This window comes from Anolis carolinensis, unplaced genomic scaffold (genome assembly GCF_035594765.1).
Source record: "Anolis carolinensis isolate JA03-04 unplaced genomic scaffold, rAnoCar3.1.pri scaffold_10, whole genome shotgun sequence".
Lineage (NCBI taxonomy): Eukaryota > Metazoa > Chordata > Lepidosauria > Squamata > Dactyloidae > Anolis > Anolis carolinensis.
The window spans coordinates 12,028,874-12,047,992 of NW_026943821.1; the positions used below are offsets into that span (position 1 = coordinate 12,028,874).

The 19,119-nt window shown below is 38.8% G+C and overlaps 1 protein-coding gene across 1 annotated transcript; it reads right to left on the reverse strand.

Annotated features, from left to right (window-relative positions):
- Positions 1 to 3,843: 3,843 nt before the first annotated feature.
- Positions 3,844 to 19,119, reverse strand: LOC103279309 (phospholipase A2 inhibitor and Ly6/PLAUR domain-containing protein). The gene is made up of 6 exons (XM_062962535.1): positions 18,989 to 19,119; positions 13,923 to 14,012; positions 12,846 to 12,962; positions 8,808 to 8,960; positions 6,359 to 6,502; positions 3,844 to 4,215 (listed from the first exon to the last, which is right to left on the reverse strand). The coding sequence occupies exons 1-6, from the start codon at positions 19,077 to 19,079 to the stop codon at positions 4,067 to 4,069; spliced, it is 744 nt and encodes a 247-aa protein (XP_062818605.1). The 5' UTR covers positions 19,080 to 19,119; the 3' UTR covers positions 3,844 to 4,066.

A 19,119-nucleotide genomic window follows, 5' to 3' on the forward strand; every position in this document is an offset into this window, starting at 1 on the left:
GAAAATCGGATACCGAAAATGGCATGGGGTTTACCCAAGTTGCATGCATACCCCTAGTGCTCAGCTAGAGAAAGGCGAAGAAATGGGTTTGTATCACCATTGCCAAATTGCTGCAGAGCTCTGTGAGAGATCCTAGTCACTGTGAGTGCCCAATGCTGGCACCAGAAGAGGCACTTACATGATCAGGGGGAAGGAGGCTGACGATACACTATACCAACACACCTTGCAATCTTCATGCAAAACAACATTACACAGCAAATGGCAGTGAATTTGTACAAAATGCATCATGAGCAATAGGCAATACATTACCACATCATGCATTATTTTTGTTGTTGTTGTTCTGAGTACGGTATATACATTTTATTATTTTTAAATTTACATATTCATAAAAAGAAGCAAAAAAAGAAGTTATTTATTGTCTGATCATGACAGAAAGGTAACAGAGTGGGTGGCCAAATTTCTCTTTACAGCGGCAAAAAGCTGCAAGTGCTTCATGAATAATCTGTAAGTGTTGAGAGTGTAACAAAGAGTACCTTGGAGACATATTACTAACCGGTAATCAGTTTTTATTCTAGATTATAAAGATAGTAATCTAACCAATAGATAATGGACATACTTGTTATCAACCATAAGCCAGATGCAATGTCATAAATTATTCAAATGCTGTATTCTATCATTGTACTCTCACTTTACTTTGGTTTGTTGAGCGAAATAAAGGCTACTGACTGACTGAAAAAAGAAGCAAATCATGGACAAGTACAATGCTACCTAACATCTATACAATAATTGTATTGGACTGTGCCTTTCCCTCCTCTCACCCCTCCCGTTGTGGTGACTTGCATTGTTGATGGAGGTACAGCTTTGCTTTTGCCACTGTTGGCAGATTATGTTTAAAGCATTATAATGAACCATTCATACCACATGATTAGCATAACGTACACATGTATGTCACCAATAGGATGTTAGCCATTGAACGAATTTGCAGCTGAGGATGATCCTGCATGATGCCCTCAGTGTTCCCATAAACAAAGAAGGGTTTAAAGAGTCCAGTACGGGTGAGTGTATGAAAAGTGGCAATTGACATTCATAATATTCATAATATGTTTTGTTGATTAGTTCCAACTAAAGTAGTCCAATTCCATCAATTGCTGAATGATGAGTCAAAACATAGGGAAATTTCATTGATTTAGTTAGGCAGAACTAACTCTAGGATTTAGGCCTGTGTTCCTCAGATAGAAATTATCCTGCTATTGAATGAGAAAAAAACTTAATATAATAAATCTCCAGCCTGTATATTTCAATGGTATTCCTCAATCTACTGTCCAATCTGATGGTGCTGTAGTCTAACACAGCTGAAAGGACTCTGTCTTGTATTGAGAAGTTGAAATTTAAAGTATGAAATTGCTGGGTTTTTTTTTTTGAGATTGTGCCTGTTGAAGGGTATATTGGTGCAATCTTTGTTCCTTAGCGATGCAAATATTTGCCTCTGTAGTTCTGTCAATTTCAGTCTTGGACTTTGGGCTCATGCAAATTTTGATATCAGATTTAGCATAGGGAGTTTCCCAGCTGCTACATACATAATTTCACATAAAAAGATGGAAGACCCATTTCCTTCTTTATACTTATCTCTTGAAGAAAAAAGACAGGCAAGAGCAAGACGGGGAAACTGTCAGAAGTTGAGGCTTCATTGGTCACCAGGAGACTTCATGGGTTAGTACAACTCAGCTACACATTGAAAAAAAGAGTCATTGTTGGCCCTGAAATACCCCTTTATACTCTCTGGGGGATGCTGTGAGCATTTTCATCGTATTTGTTGACATCTCAGCCTATTTTAGAAAAGCTTTTTACTGTGACTTAGGTTATTTTGCTGTTAAACCTAAAGATCTCTACACAAGCACACTGGTGAAGCTTACAGACTAGCAGCATCAAACAGGAACTTGGCCAATCTTGCTATAGTTTGCTTTCAAGTTGACTTTGACTTATGGTGAACCTATGAATGAAAGGCCTCCAAGAAATACAATGGTCACCTGCATAGCTTGGAATATCTGTTTTGAAAGAAGAACAAAAAAGGATCTACCTTTTCATGTTCTACAGTCAAATTTCAAAACTATTCTATGGCCAGGTTCCATAGTATTAAATAACATTTAACCTGGTCCCCTTTTCTTTCCATTTTTTTAAAGATTAATATTTTTGACAGATTTCTATGCTTCATAAATTTTGTGAGATCCAGAAATACATCTACAGAGCTGTTAATGATAGTTTGCAATGTTGACAATAGTTTGCTTCTTCAGCCTTTTATCTGTCTTTGATGTCTTTAGTTTTATGAGTGTGGTGATGGGTTTTATGGTTATTGCTATGATTTTATAGCTCAGTAAATGTTTACAGTCTTTTATTGTAAGTCACTTTGTAAAATGAGAGCCAAATCTGAGCTAGACAATAAAAATACATGCTCCAACCTCTGGTCTCTGCTTAAACAAGCCTACAATCAGAACAAGTAGCTCAAAAGGAGATCTTATCAATGTCCATTTAGGACTAAGACAATTGATCTTACTCCTCTGCAAGTGGATATAGGGTGGCTTAGTAGGTCCTTGAACCTGCTCCAGATTTAGATCTGGACTGTTTCTATCCAGGGGGCTAAATCTTAGGGCCAGAATAGGACCAGCACCATGGAGAGCTCATTTCAAGTTCAGATTGAAATACGCCAACCCACATGCATAATAGCCACCATCTGCCACTGGAGTTGCCACCCTAGGACTTAATTTATTGTATGACAACCAACATAAGTTGCATCTAGCAACATTCTCACTCTGACTAATAATAGGGCTGGCCCTGCAGTATCAAAATGACTTCATTTGTTCAAGTCAGAATAAACAAAGAATATAAGTATTCTTCTTCCTGGAACCTCCTAGTACGCCTCGAGGGAAAGTAATGGCATTTATCACATTTCTGAGATTTCGATATGAAATTAAAAGGCACAGACTTCTCCCACTGTTTATCTCCTGGCAGCTGACTGGTCATTCATGCGCAAAGTGGATGCAGTTGCTCAACTGAGTAGATGTTGACCAAAGCATAGTCAAGTTACTTGGTTAGCCACAGCTCCCAAAATATTTATTTATTTATTTATTTATTTATTTATTTGCGACATTTATATACCGCCCTTCTCACCCCGAAGGGGACTCAATATACTGGCAAGCTCGATCACAATTTATGTTGAACCTCTGGATTTTGACCATCAATCGTATTTCACCACTTTCTGTTGCAGACTTATCAAAAGTTACATATTTATAAAGGACTGAGCTAGCCATTTGTCTGTAGAGCTATGCAGTGGAAGAAAATGATTTTGGCTGGCAATCTGGGAATGTGATATGCAAGTGTAGATCACATTATGGATGCAAGGCAAATGATTTACCATCGTGCAACAGAGGTATTCTGCTCATAGTTGTTGATAGCAACAATGTTAACAAATTTCTCCCCACTGCAAAAAAGATATTTGAAAATGGTGTTTATGAAAATGCACTTTTTGATGCAATTTTGGACTGTGAAAAAATTGCAAATTGTGGTTTTGTATAGGAAAAATTGTCTGCGCAGAAAATATATTTATGCAGAAATATGATTTCCTGGACAAATCATGGTTTTCTATGCACACCCAATATATACAAATTCTGTGCAGCATAACTCAATTATTTTCTGCATGAGCAATAAGATTTCTGTACAGAAATACAGTCTGAGCAGAAAATGTGTGAATTTTTGACACAGTAAATCCTGAAACATTAATATTCTCATTAGCCCATGATGCTTCTCATCAGGATTTCTCAATACGCAAAAACATGTGTTGGGACAATATTTTGAATATTTTAAAATATTTATTTTAATCCCTGTTATCTCTGAAGTATTTCTTTCATGAAGATACAGCAGATACAGAACATATACAACAGCAAACCTTTAAAGATGTACTTATTCTATGGATTTTAGGTATTTGAATCTGGGAGAATTGGATGCTTGCAAACCTAAGAAGCGGTGCACGCAAATGACAGTGAGTGCCAAGCTTTTGTGGGGTTTTTGACCTTCAGCCATTCCTGGCTTTTAGAGCTGAACTGCATTCCATGCTGTCGAGGTTAAAGACGAGACCTGTTGTGTAAAGGGCCGTTTGCAGGGGAAGGGTGCAGGCAATCTCTGTGCTGCAGCCTCTTGCTGCAAAGGAAGAGGGGAGACCACCTGTTTGAGCAAAACATTGAGATACGTTAGGAGCCTGGGAGGTTATTTTTTGGAACCAAACAAGCTAGTCGTGGCGCATAGATTTTGTCGCTGCTTCTGAATCATCGCTAGATTTTGCTCTGAATGTCAAAGGATCTGTCCATGGTACTTAATTTTCCTTACAAAAGAGGTTCAGCACCTTAGATAGTTCTGTTGAAGTTCAAAATAAAGCAGAGATTGCATTCACCACCCGACACAAGAGAACTGCCCCTGCCTTTCCGAATTATAAGAAGAATCACTGGAAATAAACTATACAAATCCTATCAAATGTTTTTGAAAATCCCTCTTAAAATCCCTCTAAATGATGTAAGCCTGCAAAATTACAAAAAATTAAAGAATGAATGATCCGTATTTTGCTTGCAGTGGGAAATCCTAAGAGAGCAGGAAAGCTTCAAAGCTAAGCTAATGTGTATTGCGCAGTAGCCACAGAATATTCATTGTGAAGAATAATCAGGTCATGCAAACTCAGAGCTGTTGCCAAGTCTACCCACCTATCATGTGATCTTCCTCTTTTCCTACTGCCTTCCACTTTAAGCATTATTATACCGTAGAGCAGGGGTCCCCAAACTAAGGCCCGGGGGCCGGATGCGGCCCATCGAAGCCATTTATCCGGCCCCCGGCCCCTCCCTCGCCCGGTGCGTGCCTTCCAAAGTTTTTCTTGTTTATAATAGTATTTGAATTAGTATTTAATTAATAATTAATTATCAAGGGGGGTGCTTTGCTAGTGCTTTTGGTGCAAAAAGGCAGAAAGGGGCTGGACTAAATAGGGCAAGGGGTCTCTTCTAATCCTCTTTATTATTATTATTATTATTATTATTATTATTATTATTATTATTGACACAAAGACACAGTATATATGCAAACAAGCAAACACAGCAAACAAGATATATATGCTGGCTTTTATATCATAAAATCACAAGTTCCCAAGCGTTTAGGGCTGTGTGACGTATTATTATTATTATTATTATTATTATTATTATTATTATTATTATTAACAACGTTGAGGCTGGGTGGCCATCTGTCAGGGGTGCTTTGCTTGTGCTTTTGGTGCACAAAGGCAGAAAGAGGCTGGACTAAATAGGGCAAGGGGTCTCTTCTAATCCTCTTTATTATTATTATTATTATTATTGACACAAAGACACAGTATATATGCAAACAAGCAAACACAGCAAACAAGATATATATGCTGGATTTTATATCATAAAATCACAAGTTCCCAAGCGTTTAGGGCTGTGTGACGTATTATTATTATTATTATTATTATTATTATTATTATTATTATTATTATTAACAACATTGAGGCTGGGTGGCCATCTGTCAGGGGTGCTTTGCTTGTGCTTTTGGTGCACAAAGGTAGAAGGGGGTTGGACTAAATGGCCCAAGGGGTCTCTTCTAACCTTCATTATTTTTATTATGATTATGATTGTTATTAACATTGAGGCTGTATTTGGTCCCGTTTGGGGTTTTTTAACTTCAAAATAAGAGATGTGCAGTGTGCATAGGAATTTGTTTATAGTTTTTTTTTTCCAACTATAGTCCGGCCCTCCAACGATCTGAGGGACCGTGAACTGGCCCCCTCTTTAAAAAGTTTGGGGACCCCTGCCGTAGAGTCTCACTTATCCAACATAAACAGGCCGACAGAATGTTGGATAAGTGAATATGTTGGATAATAAGGAGGGATTAAGGAAAAGCCTATTAAACATCAAATTAGGTTATGATTTTACAAATTAAGCACCAAAACATCATGTTATACAACAAATTTGACAGAAAAAGCAGTTCAATATGCAATAATGCTATGTAGTAATTACTGTATTTACGAATTTAGCACCAAAATATCACAATGTATTGAAAACATTGACTACAAAAATGTGTTGGATAATCCAGAACGTTGGATAAGCGAGTGTTGGATAAGTGAGATTCTACTGTACTTTCTAATGAGTCTTGTCATCTCACGATGTGTTCAAAGTATAATAGCTGAGATTTGTTTGTTTTGTAGTTGCAATTCAAAGTGGTAAGAGAATGATATGTATAATGGTGATGTGTGTGTTCCATAATCTTCAAGTTAGGAATCTGTGAAAGGCTGAGTTAAGAGAAAGGAACTTACCAGCACGTAGCGTCCCAGACACTGTGATGCAGTAACTTGCTTCTCCGGTGCAACTTAGAAACTCCAACCCCTCACAGTGATCAGATCCAAAGGCAAAACACACAGGGCACTCTAGCCCATTGGCAGTGAGGTTTACAGGTAGCACTATGGAGAGAGAAAGATGTAGAAACTTTCACGCAGCACTTTACGTGTCACTTCACGCAGCACTTGTCAAACATTACGTGACAAGAACAATGTTACCAGGACTTGTAATCCACAGTAGATGCCCTTTTCTCAGCCCCACAACTTTCACAGATATTAATACAAAATAGGACCTTCTTGGTGGCTGCCACTAGACTTTGGAAGTGTTGTCGAAGGCTTTCATGGCCGGGATCACAGGGTTGTTGTATGTCTTTCGGGCTGTGTGGCCATGTTCCAGAAGCATTCTCTCCTGACGTTTCGCCCACATCTATGGCAGGCATCCTCAGAGGTTGTGAGGTATGGAGAAAACTAAGCAAAGAGGTTAATATATATCTGTGGAAAGTCTAGGGTGAGAGAGGTCAGTGTGAATGTGTAGTTAATCACTTAAATTAGCATTGAAAAGCTTATCTGCTGTCTTCTTCCTGCCTCTGGGGCATCCTTTGTTTGCTTTGCCCTTGCCATTTTCCCATCAACATGGGGACTTTTTTATTCAGATACTAGACACATCCATAAGGATGGCTGAATTAAGGCCTCTTCTGAATAGTTTAAACTTGAAGTCTAGCTAATCTTTGATATGAGATTATGGTCCTTCATAAAACCTGGATCTAAGCATCTTCAAGTTGTGAGGAGGCAGGTAACAAATAAAAATAATCATATTATTATTATTAATCTGGATTTCAGCTATCCTTCCCTTCTGTGTCACTGAAATGTTGTTGCTTATGCAATCAATCCTGAGTTTATGGAATTGAACTGCTCTCGTTCAGGATCCTTGCTCTTCTATAGACACAGGTTGTTGAGTGTTCAGCTTTGGGCAGCAGTCCTCAGATCACCTGGAAAAATTCCTTTATTTTCATCCCTCCAGAACCATCTCATGATAGTTACCAGAATGGTGTGTGTATATATGTGTGTGTGAGGTGGAGGGGAATCTGCTTTTTTTTTTTTGCACGTGAAGTTATTTGCATGCGCACAGATATTTCCTTGGATAATGGCCATATATTTGCTTTCATGTTTTTTTAGCCATCTGTCTCAGTCTTATTTTCAGTGCTTTTGATCTACACTTTTGGGTTTCCTTACACTATCAGCCCCTTGAGTATACAATCAGAAAAATAACTACAAGCCCACAGGATGGAGCGGGAAATAAAACAAGATTCCTAGAATCAACATCTGAATCAATATTGTAGAAGAATGCTGTTGAGCTGGGACTGGTATTTTTAAGAGCTTCTGGAAAGAGAGATGTGTGAGGCCCATCAGCTGTTGAAACAGGGCATACAAATGTGCAGAAAGAAATGTTTCCAAAGGAACAAAGATGGGGTATAGTCTAAATATCCTAAAAGCATCAGAACCAGGCATGTAGCCGGGGGGGGGGGGGGGGTTGAGGGGCTTCAGCCCCCCCCCCAAAAAAATTCTTAGGGTGGTCTGCAAGAAGGCCTTACATTTATTATTTAAACCGGTATACAGTATTGGTATAACAATACTAGGGTAGATTGCTAGGGTAGATCCTCTCTCACTCAGACTCACCCCCCCAAAAAAACCAAAATCCCAGCCCCCCCCCCCCCAATCAAAATCCTGGCTACGGGCCTGATCAGAACCATTTTGATTTTTGGGAGCTAAGTAAGATTGGCCCTGGTGAATACTTGGATAGTAGATTGCCAATGAATATCAAGTTCCCTAGGCTATATTTCAGAAGATGCTGAAAGCATATCTAAGTATCCCATGCCTAAGAAACCCCTATGAAATGTATGGGGTCACCAAATGTCCTTTTTTTCTTGCCAGGAAGGACTTGAGAAACTGCAAGTCACTTCTGGTGTGAGAGAATTGGCTGTCTGCAAGGATGTTGCCCAGGGGACACCTGGATGTTTTGATGTTTTTACCATCCTGTGGGAGGCTTCTATCATGTCCCCGAATGAAAAGCTGGAGCTGACAGACGGGAGCTCACCCCGCTCCCCAGATTCGAACCGCCGACCTTTTGGTCAACAGTTCTGCTGGCACAAGGGTTTAACCCACTGCACCACCGGAGGACCAATATACATTTTGAAAGCACATACACATACAAACACATTTTCTAAGGAAGTTACTATAGCAAAGATCATCTAGATCTTTTCAAAGCTCTTATCATCCCAAACCAAGATAATCAATGGTAAAGGATAAGAGAGGCTCCAGTTCGACATCATTAAGAAGATACACAATTTGCGTGTTCATGCTGTTTTTGCTGGGGAAGATACACAATTTGCGTGTTCATGCTGGGGAAGAAAAGGAGATTGCTCCGTACAATTCAGATCCTGGCGGTTGCAAAGGTCGTCGTGGCAGCAACTGGAAATGCTCTCCAGATGCAACCCAGCATTGGTGGTGACGCTGATAGAGCCAGCATAGCAATCCTCTGCAGCAACACAGGCCTTGAGGGTCTCTATATTATTGCTTCCACCTGAAAAAACAAAAAGGTACAATGAAGAGAGCAAAACATGCAAAAGTATCCAAATATTTTTGACAGGCATTTCACATTTGAGTATTTTGGTAGCAAATAGGAATGTTAGCTACTCCTAGGTGCAATAAAATATTTTCCAAAAAAATACTTAAAACACTTTTAAACTAATGAAGTATGTTAGGATTGTGCAGTCCCTTCCCTTACACATATTTCAGATACACTAAATATTTTTGAAGTCTCTATTTTCTATCGAAGTACAAATTTAAATGGGAACTTTCACTCAAGTTCTCAGTTGTAAGCCACCCTGAGTCCCCCTCAGGGGTGAGAAGGGTGGGATATAAATGTTATAATAAATAAATAAATAAATAAATGCATATCTTTGCATATTCAATATGGGTGTTGAGTGGTTCTCAATCAAGTATGGCGTAGTTGTTTGAGCATTGGACTATGACTCTAGAGATCAGGATTATTCTTTGCTTGGCCATGGAAACATGCTCTCAAACCCAGAAAACTCCATGATAGGGTTGGCATAAGTTGGAAACAACGTGAAGGCATACAAAATCAACAATAATTCAGCTCCCTTTCTCCCTCTGCTGAGCCAGGAATGAAACTGCGAGCTCTTTGGTCAACCTTTGAGAGCCAGTGTGGTGTGATGATATAAATGTACTAGACCAGAGTCTTCCAAACATTTCATGTTGGTGATATACTTTTTAGGCCTGCATCATTTTGGGACAGAATAATACAGTACTACTAGGAAACTGGCAGTTAAGCTAGCCCCTTATAAGAGACTAGCTGTGCCCGGCCATGAGTTGCTGTGGCTTAGTCTGGTAGTGTTGGTCAGTCTACATTAGGTTGTATTTATGCTGTGACCTCCACCCTTCTTTATACTCACATTAGTAGTAGTATTTGAAGTCTGTTACCTTCTTCAATTTTTGTGTTGATTGATAATTGCTTGAGATCCCTGTTGTCTTTGGTTTGTTGTTAATCGTGATGTCTGATTCTGCTGAGTGCGGTTTATATTTTTATTGTGGTACAACAGTCTTTTTTCGTTTTGCCTGTGTAGGTGTTTATTATTATTGTTGTTGTTGTAGTGGTCATGAAGGTTGGATAAGTTAGATGCTACTGTATTGTTTTTTTTGGAGGCCCAGTGTAGCAAAGACTGGCCTCTCAGCCTCAGTGCCTGGCTGCTTCTTGCCTGTGATGGTGTTGATTCTTATTGTTGTTGTTGTCATTGTTATTATTGTAATTGTTTGTTTGGAGGCCAAGTGTGAATGTAGGGATTAGGGAGGTGGATGAGCAGTGAATGGCCTTGTAGCCTCAGTGCATGGTTGATTCTTGCCTGTGTAGGTGTTTATTATTAGTGGGTGAGTGGATGGATAGATGAGTGGATGGATAGATAGAGTGGGTGCTCTCCTCGTTTCCTTTATTCCTGTGCTGTTCCCTTTCTCTGCTCCAATCCTGAGCTCGCTGATAAGAACACACTGGTCAGAAAGGAGGGTAAATATAACCGGATCAATGGTCTTTCTCCCCCTTTTGCTCTTGGCCTTCCAGGTAGAGAGGGAGGGCTCTTGTCCTTGGCGTTCCTTCGCTTCCCTTCTCTCCCTCCTTCCTTCGTTCTATCCATCCCAGCCTTTCCTGCCTGCGGAGCCATGGAACTGGGTCAATGGGTTGGATGGCGGGGAAAGGGAGAAGAAAGAGGCCTCTAATTGAAATGCATGGACTCCATGCCATGGGGTGCTGGGATTTGTAGTTTGCATCCAGTCCAACCCCTTTCTTTCTTTTTGTCATGAAGACCCCACCCAAACCCCTCAGACAGATGGCCATCTGGTTTAGTTGTGTTGGAATGGTCACAATGTGTTGTTCTGAGTTTTGTGGGTCTGGATTGTGGTTTTGTGGTGTGGTTGTGTTGTTACAACCGAGAGGGAAGGCTTTTGCATTGTGTTGCCAAGTTTTGTATTTCTGGGGCCTTTAGTTGTGTTGTTATAGTCACGATCATTGTTGTGAGTTTTGTGGGTCCGGATTGTGGTTTTGTGGTGTGGTTGTGTTGTTACAACTGGGAGGCAAGGTTTTTGCCTTGTGTTGTCAAGTTTTGTATTTCTGAGGCATTTAGTTGTGTGCCATGTTTCGTATTTCGGGGGGGGTTAGCTGTGTTGTTATAGTTACGATGCATTGTTGTGAGTTTTGTGGGTCTGGATTGTGGTTTTGTGGTGTGGTTGTGTTGTTACAACTGAGAGGGAAGGCTTTTGCATTGTGTTGCCAAGTTTTGTATTTCTGGGGCGTTTAGTTGTGTGCCAAGTTTTGTATTTCTGGGGCATTTAGTTGTGTTGTATAGTCACGATGCGTTTGTGGGTCCGGAATGTGGTTTTGTGGTGTGGTGTGTTGTTACAACCGGGAGGGAAGGCTTTTACATTGTGTTGTCAAGTTTTGTATTTCTGGGGCGTTTAGTTGTGTTATTATAGTCATGATGTGTTGTTGTGAATTTTGTAGGTCCGGATTGTGGTTTTGTGGAGTGGTTGTGTTGTTATAACCGGGAGGCAAGGCTTTTGCATTGTGTTGCCAAGTTTTGTATTTCTGGGACATTTAGTTTTGTTGTTATAGTCACTGTGCAAACAACGTTATCCTTTTATATATATAGATAGATATGGACACACACACATATATTGTAATAATGTGTTGTTGAAGGCTTTCATGGCTGGGATCACAGGGTTGTTGTATGTCTTTCAGGCTGTGTGGCCATGTTCCAGAAGTATTATCTCCTGACATTTTGCCCACATCTATGGCAGGCATCCTCAGAGGTTGTGAGGCATGGATAAACTAGGCAAGGAAGATAAATATGTATCTGTGGAGAGTCCAGGGTGTGACAAGAGTCCTTTGTCAGTTGGAAGCCAGCGTTAACGTTTCAGTTAATCACCCTAATTAGCATTGGAAAGGTTTGTCTCTTGCCTGGGAGGCATCCTTTGTTCAGAGTCATTAGCCGTCCTTGGGGCTCCTCTGCCTTCAGAGTGTTGCTTCCCATATACTGTTCTGATTTTTAAGTTTTTTAATACATGAAAGGCACTGCAGACTCACTCAACCAGATAAATCAGCCATAGCATAGCACTTGATGAACCAAACTGGACACAGTATATTATGCTTGACCACTTCAACAACTATCATGTCAGACTACACAGAGAAGCCATTGAAATCCGCAAGCATGTGGACAACTTCAACAGAAAGGAAGAAACCATGAAAATGAACAAATTCTGGCTACCAGTATTAAAAAACTCAAAAATCAGAAATTGTGCCTGCTGAACTGCTGGCCTGAAGGTTAGATTGCTGACCTGAAGGCTGGCGGTTCAAATCCGCAAGATGGGGTGAGCTCCCGTCTATCAGCTCTAGCTTGCGGGGACACGAGAGAAGTCTCCCAACAGAATGGTAACACATCCAGGCATCCCCTGGGCAACGTCTCTGTAAACGGCCAATTCTCTCATACCAGAAGCAACATGCAGTAAGTTCTCAAGTCGCTTCTAACACGATTTTAAAAAATGAAATGTATGGGAACAGAACATATTTTATGAAAACCTTAATTTGTAAAATGATAGCATATATTTCCAAAATGTTTTCTCATTTCTCATGGTGTTCACACGACACACCCACACATTGCAGCCAACACACTATATTGTCACGATACACAGTTTGGAAAGCTCTGCCCTAGACCATCGTTCAAATTCCCACTCGGCCATGCAAGTCCATTGAATAAGTCACGCAATTTCAGCTTCTAGAAAGACAATAGCAAACCCATCTGAATAAATCATGAAAAAAAAAGCCTGTGCTAGCATTGCCTTGGAGTCACCAGAACTCCAAACTAACCTGAAAGGGCCCCAACAACTACTTTGCTTAACGCACCTAAAGAGTTCATGCCGACAGAGGTGAGGCAGGAGTCTTCATGGGTTCCACAGGGCTGAGCCAAGCCAGTGCAGCCTTGGCCAGGACCAATACAGGTCTCACAGATTAAACAGCTCCCTGTGAAATGAAACAGAATAACATGCATATTTTACAAATACAGTCAACTTTCCATATTTGTGGGTTCAACTTTTGTGGATTTGATTATTTGTAAATATTAAAATGTTTCTCTGTAGATGTGCATCTACACTGTAGAATTAATGTAATTTGATGTCACTTTAACTGTCCTACTCAATGCTATAGAATACTGGGAGATGTAGTATTGAAAGGTCTTTATCATTTTCTGCCAAAGAATACTGGTGCCCAAGCAAACTACAATTCCCAAGATTCCATAGCACAGGGCCATGGGGGTTAAAGTAGGGTCAAACTGGATTAATTCTATCTCATTGTGACATAGCCAGTCCCAATTCATTTACTAACATCACATTTTTCAGATGCTTTTAAAATGTCCCAGTTTCTTTCTCTTCCCACTTTCCCTCTTTGTTTCTGGCTTACTTAAATGGCTATAAACTAAGTTCAATCATTCATTCATTGCATTTCACTAAAAGCCACTCCTTACACAATCAAAAGCAATATCTATACTGATGCAATCTAAAGTATAGCTATTGCTATTGATTAGGTAAGGAGTGGCTTTTATTTGCTGTGGCCTTAACAAATAAAAGTTTAATGGACATATGGGTTATATTCGGAAAGTAGCCAGCTTGTTTTCATACAGGAGTATTCACCTTATAAGAAAGCCAAAACCTGTCCCAAGAATATCTTTTCAGGGGGTTGATATAAGTGTGCAATATCACTTATTTCTCCCACATCACAAATGCAGATCCTTAAATCACCAAATCCTTTGAAAATTTAGTTTTTTAAAGGCAATCCTGTTTTTCATTGGTAGTTATGCCAACGTACCTCCCATGCAAGCAAGCCACATGCACTGAACTTTGGATCCCAGCAAAAAGCATATATCCAGCTTTGAACACGACTATCTTACTTCCGAAGGAAAAACGCAAAAGATTGGTATAGACTCACCTCCAGCCAGAAGAGCAGTCAGAATGACAAAAGTTGTCAAAGTCCTCATGGTGGGTGGTAGACGGCTGGACCTTTGTAGAACTGTAGCTTCTAAGTTGATGTGGAAACATGCTAGAAGTTTATAAGCTCGGCCGATTACGTAAGAGGATGAGTGAGCAAATATGAGCTTGGCATTGGGTTCCTGGCTTTAGCCAAAATACACTTAAAACTAGGCGCATCCCCGAAACCCCGATAGCCAATTCTCTTTGTTCATTGATCCCTTCAAGGAGTCCCTTTGTCAGGCAGCTGGCCCCTCCAACAACCAAGGGAACACAACCGCCTCCATTTTTCCCCAACTTCTCTTGTTCTTGGCAAGGTAGCAGACAGCTTTAAGTTTCAACTTGTGGAATACAAAGAGAGTAAGGAGAACAAGAAATTCTTCCCTGTCTATAAAGCCAGCTTCTGTTTGGTTTTTGGGTGCCTAGCAAAACGACCATCTGGTGCTTGTTGCCATTTTTGGTGGGATCAAATCACTGCAATCTCGCTTTTTTGGTACATTTTTGGCATGGTAGAGCTGCTATTTGGCACAACAGAGCAGCATTTTTCAGTCAGCAAAAAAATGATCTCCTCAAATTATTTTCCCTATTTATGGGCAGTATTTAGGAGATCTGTTTCCCTACATATTTGCAAGGTGGATCTTCAGCAGTTTGAGAACTTTAGCAGTAGCATGATTTCTTTGCACCACCATCATCACCACCACCATCACCACCAGCATCATCATCATCATATGTATCCTGCTTTTTCCCCAGGAACACAAAGCACCTAACAATTTAAAATATGATACAGGTACATTTCCAATGTTGCCACTGAATACAACTCTGGCATAATCCCAAACATTTCCCAGTTTTGTTTTTATTGTGTCAGAAGTGACTTGAGAGCATACTGCAAGTTGCTTCTGGTGTGAGAGAATTGGCCACCTACAGAGATGTTGCCCAGAGGATGCCCGGATGTGTTACCATCCTGCTGGGAGGATTATCTCAAGTCCCCGCAAGCTAGAGCTGACAGACAGGAGCTCACCCCTTCCTGCAGATTCGAACCAGCAACCTTCAGGTCAGCAACCCAACCTTTCAGGCCAGCAGTCCAGCTGGCACAAGTGTTTAAGCCATTGCGCCATCGCGGGTCCCAGTTGAAAACCAGGAAATATCTGGTTCAAAAAGGCAAAAGTTGCACAAGCTCGTGATGATCCCCCTTTTTTTCAATAGTGTAGTTCTTTTAAATTTATTTTGGGGTGTGGAATTCAAAATGACAATGAAAACGTAATATCATACGTGGTTTCATAAATTCATTTGTTACTCAGTTTTTATGAAGTGCTGATGCTGTTCCACTGTGATTTCTTGTAGTGCTTTTGAACTGATGTCTACGTTTAATATTAGCCGATTGTTTTGAAAGTCTACTGGAAGACTGTAACCTCCTTCTTACATTTGATTCTTTATTCCCTGAAGAAATCTTACCCAGTCATATATTACAAAAGAAAAATGTCAAAGCAAGTTGTGAAAAACACTGTACATGATAGAGCAAATCATTTTTGGATTTAGAATCCCTATAAAGTCAGCATACATTTTACAGGTCTGTAATATTAATGGGGAAGAACAAACAAGCTAGGAGAAGCTACAGCACTTTGTCTTTACCCTTCAAATCCCCTCCTCAAAGTAACTTGAAACTGAAAATATATATATAGCACAGGAAACCAGGACATTAGCTGACTTGAGTCCCCATGGGGAGAAAGGTGGGATATAAATAAAGTTAATAATAATAATAATAATAATAATAATAATAATAATAATAGCAGAGCCACTGAAACATAATGGAAAGGCTTTGAATGGACTAATGTGTAAGTGCTGTTGCAAGGGCCATATTACTGCTGCAGTCATTTAAGCACAAGGCATTAAGCAGCAGCCATGGTTAATAATATAATAATATAATAACTTTATTTTTTTATGCCGCCTCCATCTCTTTGAGGGGACTTGGAGCAGTTCACATGGGGACAAGCCCAACCAGATCACAACAAATTACAGATGCACAAGTTACATCATTCAAATAAAAAACAGCAACTCCAATAAATGTGGAAAAAATATTTATAGGAGACGGTTGGTATCTACTGGGATCGGGTTCCAGGATCTCTCACATAGACACCAAAATCAGTGGATGCCCAAGTCCCATTGTATGCAATGGTGCCAGTAAAAGGGTGTCCCTTACATAAAATGGCAAAATCGATGTGATTTTTAAACTCTGTTTCAAACCATGGATGGATGACTCTCTGGATAATAGGAGGCCCAACATTTCAGGACCAAAACCTGAGATCTAGGCTGGATCTGATTTGGATTCAGAAATCGGATGATATAGCAGTGGAAATGGGGCCCTAGAGATAACCCCTTGGGATGTCCAAGGTTGCATCTGTTAAATGAGATGCGTAATGAGGTAATAATCACAGTTGTGCAGTGTGATAATACCTAATTATGCATCACATTGAATAGTGTATTCCCATGTTTAAATAACAAACAAGTCTAGCCAATGAATATACACACAGAGACACACACATCTTTCAATGCCATGCTTTTACACTAAGATTTCTCCCCCAAACCATCAAGGGCCAGGTCTTGAGACCTAAGGTTAGGACCTGAGACCCTGCAAATTCCTCCCCTTTTTCAATCCTGAGGACTTGAGATGGATGCCTAGATCCGGAGACCTTTAGAGACTTCCAACTGTTATGATATTCTGCTTTATATTGTACTGCTGTTTTCATTATTTTATACTGTGAGTTGTGCACTATGTTTTTGTCTACTCTGTTTTAATTGGGTTGTCGGGCTTGGCCCCATGTAAGCTGCCCCGAGTCCCTGTGAGGAGATGGTGGCGGGATACAAAAATAAAGTTGTATTATTATTATTATTATTATTATTATTATTATTATTATTATTATTATTATTATTATTCACCTTATTAATTTTGTTTCCTATTTCTGAGGGGACCGCTAGCATTTTCATGGAAAGAGAAGAGGACCCTGAACAAGTCTTAGCAACCTAATTTAGAAATGGCTCAGAAACAGCAAATTTATGTACCCAAAGAAAAGAGTACAAAGCCCTATTGTTAGGCGTTGAAAATACCAGAGACATTCTAATAGCCTGGCTGCAATTTGAGCCCTTAAGTGGGCTTCTTGTTTTTAAAGAAGTGGAATTGGGACAAACCATGAAAGCTTCCCATCATCACTTTGGGGAAGAAGGGAGTCCTTTCAAATAAGCCGATTTGTTTTTTTCCCCCAAGCATCAACATTAGCTTAGTATTAATGTGAACATAGTAGAGGAATTTCTGAATGTGATCCAAAACATTGGGGGATTGCATCATTCCCGCAGGAGAATAAGCACATTGAAAAGTTTCTATATCTGACTCATGGTGCATCTATACTGTAGAATTAATACAGTTTGAACTCACTTTAATTGCCATGGTTCAATGCTATGGAATCCTGGAAGTTGTACTGGATTTAGCTACATGTTGACTGGGGCTCCCTTGGTGGCACAGCAGATTAAACCACTGAGCTGCTGAACTTGCTGAACAAAAGGTCAGTGATTTGAATCCGGGGAGCGAGCTGAGCTCCCACTGTTAGCCACAGTTTCTGACAACCTAGCAGTTCGAAAACATGCAAATGTGAGTAGATCAATAGGTACCGCTCTGGCGAGAATTACAGCACTCCATGCAGTCATGTCAGCCACATGACCTTGGAGGTGTCTATGGACAACGTCGGCTCTGGCTTAGAAATGGAGATGAGCACCAACCCACAGAGTCAGACATGACTAGACTTAATCTCAAGGGAAAATCTTTACTATCTATAAATTCTATAGAATTCATAGAATATTGATACTTGCATTAATATTACTTAAAATAATAAAATACAAAATAATATTGACTTACAATTAATATAAATTTTAAAATAATATTAATTACAGCATCAGTATTAATTTAAATAATATGAATTAAAATTAAAACAGAAAATTATATTAAGTTACAACTAAGATAAATTTTAAAATAGCATCAATGTATACATTATTACTGAAAATAATATGAATTAAAATTAAAATATCAAATAATATGAAGTTACAATTAATATTAATTTTCAAATAACATTGACTCAAAAATAATTGTTACTTTTACTTTAATATTACTGAAAATAATATGAATTCAACATCAAAATTCAAAATAACATATTTAATATTCATTTTTTCAACATATTGACTCTAAATTAACTTTTACCTTAATATTACTAAAAATATGAATTAAATGTTAAAATACAAAATAACATAATTAATGTTCATCTTTTTAAAATATTGACTCAAAATTAATATTACTTTAACTTAACATTACTGAAAATAATATGAATTAAATGTTAAAATACAAAATAACATAATTAATGTTCAGTTTTTAAAAATACTGACTCTAAATTAATATTACTTTTACCTTAATATTACTGAAAATAATATGAATTAAATGTTAAAGTACAAAATAACATAATTAATGTTCATCTTTTTAAAATACTGACTCAAAATTAATATTACTTTAACTTAACATTACTGAAAATAATATGAATTAAATGTTAAAATACAAAATAACATAATTAATGTTCAGTTTTTAAAAATACTGACTCTAAATTAATATTACTTTTACCTTAATATTACTGAAAATAATATGAATTAAATGTTAAAATACAAACTAACATAATTAATTTTCTTTTTTAAAAATACTGAGTCTAAATTAATATTACTTTTACCTTAATATCACTGAAAATAATATGAATTAAATGTTAAAGTACAAAATAACATGATTAATGTTCATTTTTAAAAAAATACTGAATCTAAATTAATATTACTTTTACCTTAATATTACTGAAAATACTATAAATTAAAATCACAACATGTGTATGTATATGTGTGTGTGTGTATATATATATATATACATACAGTATATATATTAAAAGTAAAGCATAGCCATGCAAATGAAAAGGCTCCTAGTCGTAACGCAAGGTAATGGAAGAGACTCGCCTCTTTGGAGCTGCAGAGGAGCAGCATGGACAGCGCCAGCAGCCCCGCGCCTGCGCAGAAACACCCGGAGGCCTCCTGAGTGGGAAACCATAGAGGTAAACTGCGACTAGGGCTTGGGGTGGGGGGAGGGG